At 40.7% G+C, this 12,670-nt stretch overlaps 2 protein-coding genes across 3 annotated transcripts in view; one reads left to right on the forward strand and one right to left on the reverse strand.

Annotated features, from left to right (window-relative positions):
- The first annotated feature begins 1,187 nt into the window (after positions 1 to 1,187).
- On the forward strand, positions 1,188 to 2,823 carry RRAGA (Ras related GTP binding A). The gene has a single exon (XM_082657576.1). The coding sequence runs from the start codon at positions 1,455 to 1,457 to the stop codon at positions 2,394 to 2,396; it is 942 nt and encodes a 313-aa protein (XP_082513702.1). The 5' UTR covers positions 1,188 to 1,454; the 3' UTR covers positions 2,397 to 2,823.
- A 3,859-nt stretch (positions 2,824 to 6,682) lies between these two features.
- Positions 6,683 to 12,670, reverse strand: part of HAUS6 (HAUS augmin like complex subunit 6) — a 41,220-nt gene continuing 35,232 nt past the window's right edge. Inside the window, exons 16-17 of one of the 2 annotated variants that reach the window (XM_082657524.1) lie at positions 9,883 to 10,929; positions 6,683 to 7,882 (exon numbers count right to left, since the gene is read on the reverse strand). In XM_082657524.1, the coding sequence (XP_082513650.1) occupies positions 7,860 to 7,882; positions 9,883 to 10,929 (1,070 nt within the window). In that variant the 3' untranslated portion in view covers positions 6,683 to 7,859. Of the gene's footprint in view, positions 7,887 to 9,882; positions 10,930 to 12,670 lie in introns of both variants that reach the window. The other variant, XM_082657523.1, reaches the window with a different exon arrangement.

Consider the following 12,670-nt stretch of genomic DNA (forward strand, 5'->3'; position numbering starts at 1 on the left):
CAATGAAATATTATTCAGCCTTTAAAAGGGGGATCCTACCATTTGCAACAACAAGGATGAAACTGGAAGGCATCAGGCTAAGTGAAATAAGCCAGACACAGAAAGGAAAAACCTTGCATGATCTCACTTATCTGTAGAATCTAAAAAAAGTCAAATACATAGTAGCAGAGAGAATAGTTATTACCAGGTAGGGGGAAGTGAGGGTAATGGAGAGATAATGGTCAAAGGATAAAAAGTTGCAGTTATTCAGGATAAGTAAGTCTAGGGATCTAACCTACAACATGATGACTATAGTTAACACTGTATTGAATACTGGAAATTTACTGAGAGTAGATTTCAAGTGCTCTCACCACATACACACACAAAACTGGTAACTATACAAGATAGGTTAGCTTGACTGTAATCATTTCACTGTGTATGGACTGTGTATTCACTGTGTATGATGGACACCTTATATTTTAAAAATAAATTGCACTTCATTATGTAATAGACGTGTAACTTGGTAGAGTTACCTAACCCCTGTAAGCTTCCATTTACTGACTTGAAAATGAGGTTATTTATTCATAGGGTTATTGTGAGTAGTAAGTAATGTTCTATATTAGAATTTCCTCAAGCTTTGGAATTCTGATTATAAATCCCAAAGTCTGAGACTACCGAGAAAGCAGGTGTAAGAAAGGAACTTGCTTCCAAGTGGAAAAAGCACTAACTGGGAGTTAGGATATCTCCCGGGAGGGATTCACCACCATTCAGCTGTGTAGCAATGGGCAATCACTTACTTCTGAACATCTGTACAGTTTTTATCTCCCCTGTCCTTGTACTGAGTAAACCAGGGAATCTGAGGAGGCCTAACTGGACGGAGAAGTTAAGCCTTCTTCGGCTTTTCCCTGTCTGCTGCTCAGGCCTAAAACCACGCAACAGCACACCGCGCTCTTAAAGCGCGTAGTGGTGTGCTGGGGTTTTTTCGGCCACGAGATGGCAGCATTCTCCCAACTGCCCACACACGTACAATTTGCAACCGTAGGCCCCGTTTAAATAGCAGAACAGAACACCCGATTCCTGGGTTCACCTTCCATTTTCTCTTTCGGGTGGGCCCTGCTGCGTTTCGTTAAAAGAGCGGCTTATCAAAGCTCGTTGTGCAGCGAAGGCCGAGACCGCGGGTTCTCGCGAGATCGCCGCCGGAAGTGGGTGGCAGCGGAGACGCAGAGACTCTCCTCTCCGGGAGGCGAGCGTTTCTCCGTAGCGGTTGCAGCGGTTTATCCCACGGCGCTCTGCCCCGAGAAAGAGCTCACCGGTCGCCGCCTTCCCAGCCCCGAGCTCGCACCTTCGGCTTCTCCGGCTGCACAGCTGCACGGCCTGGCCGTCGGAGCCCCCGCAAGCCTCGGCCCCTCCCTCCCTCCGACTCGCTGCAGTTAGGCCGCGCCCTGAGGCCCAGTCCGCGGCAGCTCCGGCGGGTGATGCCAAATACAGCCATGAAGAAAAAGGTGCTGTTGATGGGGAAGAGCGGGTCGGGGAAGACCAGCATGAGGTCCATTATCTTTGCCAATTACATCGCTCGTGACACCCGGCGCCTGGGTGCCACCATTGATGTGGAGCACTCCCACGTCCGATTTCTGGGCAACCTGGTGCTGAATCTGTGGGACTGTGGCGGTCAGGACACCTTCATGGAAAATTACTTCACCAGCCAGCGAGACAACATCTTCCGTAATGTCGAGGTTCTGATTTACGTGTTCGACGTGGAGAGCCGCGAACTGGAAAAGGACATGCATTATTACCAGTCGTGTCTGGAAGCCATCCTCCAGAACTCTCCTGATGCCAAAATCTTCTGCCTGGTGCACAAAATGGATCTGGTTCAGGAGGATCAGCGTGACCTGATTTTTAAAGAGCGAGAGGAAGACCTGAGGCGTTTGTCTCGCCCGCTGGAGTGTGCCTGTTTTCGAACATCCATCTGGGATGAAACGCTCTACAAAGCCTGGTCCAGTATTGTCTATCAGCTGATTCCCAATGTTCAGCAGCTGGAGATGAACCTCAGGAATTTTGCCCAGATTATTGAGGCCGATGAAGTTCTGCTGTTTGAGAGGGCGACGTTCTTGGTCATTTCCCACTACCAGTGCAAAGAGCAGCGTGACGTCCACCGATTCGAGAAGATCAGCAACATTATTAAGCAGTTCAAGCTGAGCTGCAGTAAATTGGCCGCTTCTTTCCAGAGCATGGAGGTTAGGAATTCTAACTTCGCTGCGTTCATCGACATCTTCACATCAAACACGTACGTGATGGTGGTTATGTCAGATCCGTCGATCCCTTCTGCAGCTACTCTGATCAACATTCGCAATGCCAGGAAACACTTTGAGAAGCTGGAGAGAGTGGATGGTCCCAAGCACAGCCTTCTTATGCGTTGAATATTGCCAAAATGCGCTCTCTGAAAATGCTGAATTGCCTTCCCCCGTTTTCTTTTAATATTCATAATGTCGTGTGCTTAAAAGTGGGCTTTGAAATGTGTGCTGCTTACTTCTTCCATCCCTTTCTTCCCTTCTCCCCAGTCTTCAAGCCTTGGACGCTATTTACTCAGCTATCCAGTAGAGCTTCAAGATGGCCTTTCTGAAAAGTTGGTATGGTGTTAACACTAAAGTAGGTGGTGGTGTATGTGTGTGTGTGTTCTGATTACCTGGTTATAATAGATATACACATCAAAGCCTTTACAATATCTTCCTGTATTCCTTACAAGGTTGCAAAGGTGGAATGTTATTTTATCAGCAAGGTATTAAAATGCATTTATAAATTCTTTTTGGCTTCAACCATGAATAAACATTTGCTGTTAGCAATTTAAAATATGGTCTTATTTGAAATAATTTGAAGGTGGTTAATATTAAAGCTATAGATTCTGATTGCCCACAAGTATTGCTTAACTGGTAAGTATGATTTTGTGATCTTGGCTCCCATCACCTTAACGATGTTTCATAGCAACGGTAGCAGTGTGGTTAAGAGAACGGTCTCTGGAGCTAGACCACCTGAGCTGAGTTAGTATTCTAGTCCCTTCACTTACTAGCTCTGTGAACTGGGCAAGGTACTTAATTTTACTGTGCTTGTTTCCTCATTTGTAAAATATGGATAAGGAGAGCACTACTTTATTGGATTAACATTAAATTAAAGCAACATGGAAAACATTTAGAATGGTACCTGGCACAGACTCAGTAATGTGTCAGCTGTCAATACCACCCACTGAGCCATTCTTCCTCCCCGCTCCCAAATTACTGGATGTGAAGCCTAGCTAAGTATTTAAGCCCTTACTAAATCCCAGGTATTCTTAAATACTTGATGTGCATTTTCTTACTTAATCCTCACAACCTGTGAGGTAGATTACTTTTATCTGTTAATAGATGAGAAAACTGGTATGACCTTATTAAGGTTATACAGCTGAACCTAGGCAGTGTAATTGCAGATCCTCTCCTAACCTCTCCTAACTCTTCATCATAAAAATCCTAGCTTTTTAGCTGTACATTATTCCTTCATATAAATTCCCCAATTTTATAGATTGAGTAAACTGAAGCCAGGAAGTTAAATGACTTCTCAAAGAATAGTGTTTTGCTTTGGGCAAGATCACTTTCCCATCTGCATTTGTCTGGAAATTGGATAATTTTGAATCAGATTCTTAGATTACATACTATGGGGGAAGAATTCTAAGGTTCCTATTTTGAATTGGCAGTGTGGTATAGTGAAATCAAAAAACAGACCTAAAGTGCCCCGTTACAGCCGCCTCATAGATTGTTTTAAATGAAATCCAGTATCTTAGAGCCAAAACACCTCTGATCAACTCCTCTCACCTCATTTTACAAATGAGGCATTATCTCTATTTACAGACATTAAATATAAGTGATAGGGAATTTCCAAACCTTTATAAAGTTATTTAACATTTATTAAATCCTTTATAGCAGCACCTGTGGATGACAAGATCCCTACCTATGAAGAGCAAGAAGCTGTTCAGATATGTTATTAAACTAGTCTAATTAGGGCCTTTGGCAATAAGCTAGTATAGACTCCAAATGAACTCTGAGGGTATATATGTACTTTTAAAAATCATTTTAAAATACATTTAATAAATCTAGAGCTAGGTGGTATAATACTGAACATTTATTCAAGACTAGTATGTAAAACATTTACAGATAGTCCCATGGAGGACTCACAAATATTTTAAATTCAACATTCACAGTGCATAACGCAAAAGGTATATCAACTATGTATGTGCAACTTAACGTGAAAGAGAGCTTTACTTTAGCAAATACTTTCTTTACATTAAGGAAAATGTCCTTAAACCTATCTTCTTTAATTTTAGTATACTCAGAGTAGGGGAAAAACAGGATTTCCTTTTATACAGGTCTCAAGAATTTAAATCAGATTGACTCCATAGATCATGGTTAAGAAACACATGGTAAAGAATGCTTTCAAAATACTTGTATTTTTGTTTTCAATTAAATTCCCCCAAATTGATTTTAACAACCAATAGTCTTTATTCCACTTGATAACATTTTTCATGTTAAGCAACATTATATGCTTGTTGTCTTTAAACATTTAAAACAATTAGAACATAAGGGCATTGTCTAAAATTTCAAACTGATAGAGAAGTCAGTTTACACACCATCTTATGAATAGTGAATAAAACAAGGTATATTCTGCTGTGAATGTAATGAGAAAAAGTACTCTTACAGCAATAAAGTAGCCCTCCGTCTTTACCGTTACTTTAATTTCATCACACAGAGGCAAAGAAAACAATTCCAATACTTCAGTATCTGCTAAGGATGATCTATGGCCCTTGGAGTATATGTATGTGTGGACACACCCCACACACATATCTACGTAAGTATATGTCTGTATGTATTTAATCAATACAACTGGAGAAATCACAACCATGAAAAAATACAATAAAAGCAATAAATGAAAAATACTAAGTGAATAAAAGTTAACATAAGCCATAGGAGATTTCAGAGAAGGGACAGTCCCAGGGATAAGAGATTAAGACTTCAAGGTGAAAGTGAGATTTGTTCTGAACCCTAAAGGACAAACTATAACTGAAAGGCTGGGAGATGAAGGTAGGATATTCCAGCTTCAGAACTGTGCATTAAGATTTTTAAAGACACATGCCCACCAAAGCATTTCAGTTAAAAAAAAGGTGGGGGGGGAGATCATAGTGGAAGAGGGAAAAGAGGAATCTATGGAGGAGACCTTATATGCCTTTAAATTTGAACTCACTTCTGGAATTAACAATGAACCATTAATGGAATTTTAAACAAAGAAGTGATATGGTCAAAGCAGTCCCTTAAGGTCAAAAGGCAGGTAATGCAGGCAATATTGGATAAGGAAGAGGAGTCATAATCAAAATGGTTTAGGAGAAAGTGACAGATTTAATATACTTTTGTTTATACTACTGGCATACAAAGGACAGGGAAGAATGCCAAAAACTCTCAGCCTTTCACAGGTGTGACTCAACAACGATGTGGTTTTTGTAAATCTATTAATATCCAAAGATATTTTGGTCTTGTGATTCCCATTAATTCAGGGCCCACACTTATTGATGAACTTCAGCTTCCTTATCAGAGAGCTCATATCTCTAAAGCAGAATGTAATAGTGTACCTAGCTTCTTTAAGATACCCCAGGGCTAAATGTGAATCTCTATCCACTAGCAGTGGCTCTCAAGCTATTTATTGAGCCTAAGAATTACCAGGGCAGCTATTTAAAATGCAGATTTCTAATCCTCACTTTAGACCTACAGAATATATGTTTTTTTAAGATGTATTCCAGGTAATTCCTCAAGTCCATCTTAGACAAGTCATTTAAGCTCCCTAGCTTCGGTATCATTACCTGTAAAATAGGTACAATATCACTATCTTACAGAAGTATAAGACTTAAATGATATATTAAGTATCCAGGAATAGCTCTGGCCCTTTGTAGATGCTAATACCTTCTCCTTAGCATGTTAATTTTGGATTTACCAATATTAGGTTTCTTAAGACTAGAGGACAGTTTCCCAGTAGACTTAGAGAGTCCCTATTTGTTCTGTTAACTAATAAAAGGATATGGCACCTTAGGAGAAGCTTTTCTCTTCCTCTTTCTTTTCCACTGCAAAGAAGGCAGTTATTTGTGCTTTTCTTCTGTCTTTTCTCACAAAAAAAGACTGGCCTTCAAACTTGGATCAAACAAGCAACACAGAAAGTAAGCCAAAATGAGTGAAGAAAGATGAAGTATTAAGCCCATCCACTTCCAGAACTCTTCAACTTTTCTCCTCTTCTTGCCAGTTTCTTGGCAAACTGGACAAGGCTGTGATGGTTAAGAGTTGAGGCTAGACACGGGTGCTGTAGGTGCTACCACCCTTCCAGTGTGTGCTTAACAACCTGGTTCGCAGAGGGCAATGGCATGTATTCATCACTTGGATGCTAAAGACAAGCCGTTTTCTTGGCCAGGGGGTCTAACTACATGAGGCAGGACATTGTACAAGAGGCCTCACATCTGACTCCCATTTAGAGTCCAGAAGGCCCACTCCTGCAGCCATATCCTAAATCCTGGCCTTTTAGTTACTTCTAGGTCGTCTTGTTGGTATATTAAGGAAGGAAAATAAGGTCAAATCCTAGCTTCACCACTGACTTAGCTGTGTAACACTGAACAAGTTATTTAACCGCAAATTCAATTTTCTCGTTAATCTGAAGCTATTCTGTAGGCAGTGAGGAACTGATGGTTTTTGAGGAGGAAAGTAACAATCAAAATTAGCTCCCTTAACCTGCTGTATAGCACAGGGAGCTCAGCTTGGTGCCCTGTGATGGCCTAGTTGGGTGGGATGGGGGGTGAGGGGGAGGGAGGTCCAAGAGGGAGGGGATGTGTGTATGAGTATAGCTGATTCACTTCACTGTGCAGCAGAAACTAACACAACATTGTAAAGCAATTATACTCCAATAAAAAAATTTTTAAAAAATTGAAAAAAAAATTAGCTCCCTTCCCCAAAAACAGTGCCCCTCCAAAAAAAACCAAACAGACTAATTTTTTAATTTACACTTTTTCTGTTAAAATAAAAAACTAGAGTTAAATTCTCAAAGTCTAAATTAGACTAAATATAAAACTGCTATACAACCCACTGAATGGATTTATAATGTCCCTCAAAAGTATCTAGTCATCTTCTGCCTTTTTCCTTTTTTCTAAATTCATTCTGCTCCAGTCTTCACTATCATCACATGCACTTTATTCCATCAAACATCATTTTCCAGGATCAACCTACCTGAATAATCATTAAGCCTCTTTAGAGCTTTCCCAAACTTAAACTTTGTCATTTTGATTATACACCCCAAAGCATTACTTTCCTCACTTTTTTTGTTTAGTACCAGAATGTTGTAAAAAGAAACAATAAAAGTTGTATATTTCCCTAAAAAGAAAGATCAGTATATCCAATGGCTATTAAGTTAACCACTTAATAAAACACATTAAAAACTACTCATCCTTATGTTAATTAACTGAAATTAGAACATAATGAATTAGTAAACCTAATACTATGCCATTTCATGCCCACAAGATTATCCAAGAAACCAAAATGGCTTCTCATAACTTGTTTGCTTTCCAAATACTTCACATTTCAACCCCATATCCATACAGAGAGAGAAAATCCAAACATACTCTCCTTACTTAAAATCAGTAGAGAAGGCTAAAAAGCATTATTCAGGACTTTTTTAGACCCTGAAAAAGTTACACTTCCAATGTGTATTTAAATTACAAATGTTTTTATCCTGTGACATTGCTTCAACTTAAGTTCATCATAGTTAAGTTGACTGGGCTACTACTTCATCTTTCAAGTCGGATGGAGATTCTTTGGCATCAAGGCTCTTATTCAAGATTTCTTCTTCTGCAAAACTGACTTCAAAAAGAGAAAAAAGGATAAGCAAACATTATAAAGAAAAAATAGGACAAATTCCAAGTAGTAGCAAATTTCAGTAAAAAGTTCACATGCAAATATGTAACTGCAATAAAATTACCATTATTCTGGGACTTCCCTGGTGGCACAGTGGTTAAGAATCTGCCTGCCAATGCAGGGGACACAGGTTCATGCCCTGGTCCGGGAATATCCCACATGCCACAGAGCAACTAAGCCCGTGCACCACAACTACTGAGCCTGCGCTCTAGAGCCCACGAGCCACAGCTACTGAAGCCCGCACGCATAGAGCCCGTGCTCCGCAATGAGAAGCCACCACAATGAGAAGCCCGTGCACCGCAACAAAAAGTAGCCCCCACTCGCCGCAACTAGAGAAAGCCCGCGCGCAGCAACAAAGACCCAACTCAGCCAAAAAGAATTAAAAAAAAAAAAAAAAAAAAGGTAAGATGGGAGTAGGATGGGCCCTTAATCTACAGGACTGATGTCCTTATAAGAAGGTACACGGAACACAAGGGGAGAATGCCATGTGAAGATGGAGGCAGAAATGTGTTATGCTGCCACAAGCCAAAGAACACCTGGGGGTTATCAGAAGCTAGAAGAATCAAGAAGGATCATCCTCTAGTGCAGAGGTACCCAACCCCCGGGCCGTGGACCACTACCCGTCCACAGCCTATTAGGAATCAGGCCGCACAGCAGGTGAGTGACAGGCGAGCGAGCAAAGCTTCATCTGCCACTCCCCATCCCTCGCATTACCACCTGAACCTCCCCACCCCCCACCATGGAAAAATTGCCTTCCACGAAACTGGTCCCCAGTGCCAAAAAGGCTGGGGACCACTGCTCTAGTGGCTTCAGAGGGAACACGGCCATGCCAACACCTTGATTCTCAATCCTAGCCTCCAGAACTTGTTTTCTCCAGAGACAAAAAATTTCTGTTGTCTTCAGCCACCCAGTTTGTGGTACGTCATTACGGCAGCCCTAGGAAAGTAATACAATGACCTACCTTGTTTTGTCACTGCACCCCCATCAAATTATTTCAAACGAAACCACAGATACTATATTATTTTTTAATTCAAATTTATTTATTTTTTGGCTGTGTTGGGTCTTCATTGCTGCGCACAGGCTTTTTCTAGTTGTGTCGAGCAGGGGCTACTCTTATCGCTGTGTGTGGGCTTCTCACTGCCGTGGCTTTTCTTGTTGCAGAGCACGGGCTCTAGGTGCATGGCCTTCAGTAGTTGTGGCACATGGGCTCAGTAGCTGTGGCTCGTGGGCTCTAGAGCACAGGCTCTGTAGTTGTGGTGCATGGGCTTAGTTACTCTGCGGCATGTGGAATATTCCTGGCCAGGGAACGAACCTGTGTCTCCTGCATTGGCAGGCAGATTCTCAACCACTGCGCTACCAGGGAAGTCCCACTATATTATAATGATATTTAACATAGCGTTTCTCAACTTTAGAACCACCTTCCATTAGCCAAAAAGATTTTGACAAGGTTTACTTTCAGTAGTTTCTATTACAAAAGCAATAGGTTTCAGGTTTTTGGTTTTGTTTTCCACCCCTGTCCCATACCAATTGTAAGCTAAATCACTAGAAGGGCTTCCATGTTGGCGCAGTGGTTGAGAGTCCGCCTGCCGATGCAGGGGACACGGGTTCGTGCCCCGGTCCGGGAAGATGCCACAGAGCGGCTGGGCCTGTGAGCCATGGCCACTGAGCCTGCGCATCCGGAGCCCGTGCTCCGCAACGGGAGAGGCCACAACAGTGAGAGGCCCGTGTACCGCCAAAAAAAAAAAAAAAAAAATCACTAGACATTCTGAAAGTACCCATAAAAATGATGGGTTTACTCTTCTCATCCTAGCTGAAGGAATAAGGAGCATATTTTGTCATATTAACAATAAAGATCATGTAACATTCACTGCATGCTATTTTTAGGAGAAGGTGAGAGAAAACTTCAGCAGGTTAATATGCACATTATCTAGTTAAATCTTACCTGTTAAATTAGGTAGACGTTCTCCAAAACTACATGGTATTGTGGTCCTCAATCTTTGTTCCACTGGAGAAAACTTAATTAGTGGTGAAAGAGACCGTTTTCTTTCACCAAGGGACATGCGTGAAGATGGTTTTGTACAGTCAATGTGCATATCATGAGTGCCCCAAAAGTTAAGCATATCATCAGTTTGCATGTATTGGGAAGTAAGGCTCAATTCTGGTTTGTGTCTTTCAAGTGTTTCAGGATTAGAGAGGCAAATTTCTTCCCTTTGCTTGGGCACAGATTTCTTCAGAGCCTCATATCCACTCCAAGTAGCCTGTAAATTAAAGTCTGATTCTGGAGTATTCTGTCTTCCTCCCACAGCACCTTCTGGGAAAATGCCACTGTGCATAGGGCTATTTGGTTCCAGTTTAAAATTGGCCTCTGTACTACTGGAGCTATTAAGACTTAAGTGACCAACTTCTTCTGGAAGAGTTTCATGTAATATGCCAAAATCACTATCTTTAAAACTGGAACTAATTCCACTTGATATCTGAAAAGAGTTCCATAACATACTTTTATGCATGGAAAGATCTTTGTAAGAAGCTTTCGAGTGGTCTGATATTTTAATATACTCTTCTTCACTGCTACCTATCACATCTCTCCTATTGCCTACAGCAGGGGAGGATGTCTCTATTTGGCTAGTTTCTAAAAACTTGTTCTGTAAAGCTGTACATTCCAAATCTTGCTTACAAATTATGTCCTTATTTAACAAATCTGACACATTCTGTGTTGTTGGTTCACCTATGCAACTGGTTACCACAGGTTTCTGAAGCACACACTTGAGGCAATCTGAAACAACTTTCTCTTCAGGCAAATGAGAATGGCTAGAATCGGACACAGTGGTTGCTGAGAAAAAACTGTCCACGTTAAGCTCTTTTTGATTATGCACCACAGGTAAGGATTCTGGCAATACTTCTCTATGTTCAGTATCCATCTGAATTGGTTCTGCACTTCTGTTATCTTCTATTTTAACAGCTTTTCTCCATGAGCTCCTAATTTCACTTACTGATTAAATGAAGGGGGAAATAACACAAGTTATTAATAAATTCCCAAATAGAACATGCAATTAAACATTTCATTTCTAGTGCTTAAGATAAAACTTCTGACTCAGTACATGTTCATAAATATGCCAGTTGGATGACAAGCCTCCACAATACACCAAAGCCCAACAACATCAAAGAATTCCATCTCCAACTGACCACACACAAAAAATGAAACGTGTTCCTGAAATGTGCATATACTTTCACACAGCACATACAAATCACATGTATTAAAGAGATATTTTCTTAACCATAATTCAAAGAGTCATGTACCACAATATTCATTGCAGCTCTGTTTACAATAGCCAGGACATGGAAGCAACCTAAGTGTCCATCGACAGATGAATGCATAAAGAAGATGTGGCACATATATACAATGGAATATTACTCAGCCATAAAAAGAAATGAAATCGTGTTATCTGTAGTGAGGTGGATGGACCTAGAGTCTGTCATACACAGTGAAGTAAGTCAGAAAGAGAAAATCAAATACCGTATGCTAACACACATATATGGAATCTTAAAAAAAAAAAAAAATGGTTCTGAAGAACCTAGGGGCAGGACAGGAATAAAGATGCAGACGTAGAGAATGGACTTGAGGACACAGGGAGGGGGAAGAGTAAGCTGGGACGAAATGAGAGAGTGGCATGGACTTATATATACTATCAAATGTAAAATAGATAGCATAGCTAGTGGGAAGCAGCCACACAGCACAGGGAGATCAGCTCGGTGCTTTGTGACCACCTAGAGGGGTGGGATAGGGAGGGTGGGAGGGAGACGCAAGAGGGAGGAGATATGGGGATATATGTATATGTATAGCTGATTCACTTTGTTATATAGCAGAAACTAACACACCATTGTAAAGCAATTATACTCCAATAAAGATGTTATTTATAAATAAATAAACAAACAAATAAATGGAAAAAAAGATATTTTCTTGCCCATCTAGGCCAGGGTTTGGCATGCATATATATATATATTTATTTATATACTTATATATATACAGTATACACACACACACACACACACACACAACACACACTTTTTCTATAAAGGGCCAGATAGTAATACTTCAGGTATTGCAGGCCATCTTATCTGTGGTAACTACTCAGCCACTGTAATGTGAAAGTAGCCATAAACGATATGCTGACAAATGAACAAGGTTGTGTTCAATGCAACTTTATGTACAAAAACACATAGGGTGGGCCAGATTTGGTTTGCAAGATGTAGTTTGCCAACCACCAATCTATACAGTGGCTAGGTTCAACCTGAACTGAATCCATTTAACTTTGGATATGTCATTTCTAGTAGCAAAATGGAAATTATATATCTAATCACTTACCCAGCATGATGTGCCTACATGAGGACAAGAATATCCGAACTTTGCCCACACAATACAGGTTGTAAGAAGAAAGTACTGGGGAGTCTGATTAGCTTGGGAGAGGTAGGTAAGATCTCTGTACAGAGTTTTTGGCTGATGCTGCTGGTTGTTGACTGGAAGAATACAGCCTCCATACTCTATAAATGTTGATCACAGATCAGGTGTGGAGGCAGAGGATATTTCTGAAGTGATCAACTAAAATATTTTCCACGAAAAAGCCAAGTAAAACAACAAAAACAAAACTGTACAGTTCCAGGGCAAAATAATACTGCTGAAGGACTGCCATATAGGTGACAGTGCCCACAGTTGATATTTCAATAAAAGTCCC

This window comes from Grampus griseus, assembly GCF_964374135.1.
Source record: "Grampus griseus genome assembly, chromosome: 6".
In the NCBI taxonomy this organism is placed as follows: domain Eukaryota; kingdom Metazoa; phylum Chordata; class Mammalia; order Artiodactyla; family Delphinidae; genus Grampus; species Grampus griseus.

Bases quoted from the DNA above. Each gene is read 5' to 3' on its own strand.
- RRAGA (XM_082657576.1), top strand. From the start codon at position 1,455: ATGCCAAATACAGCCATGAAGAAAAAGGTGCTGTTGATGGGGAAGAGC.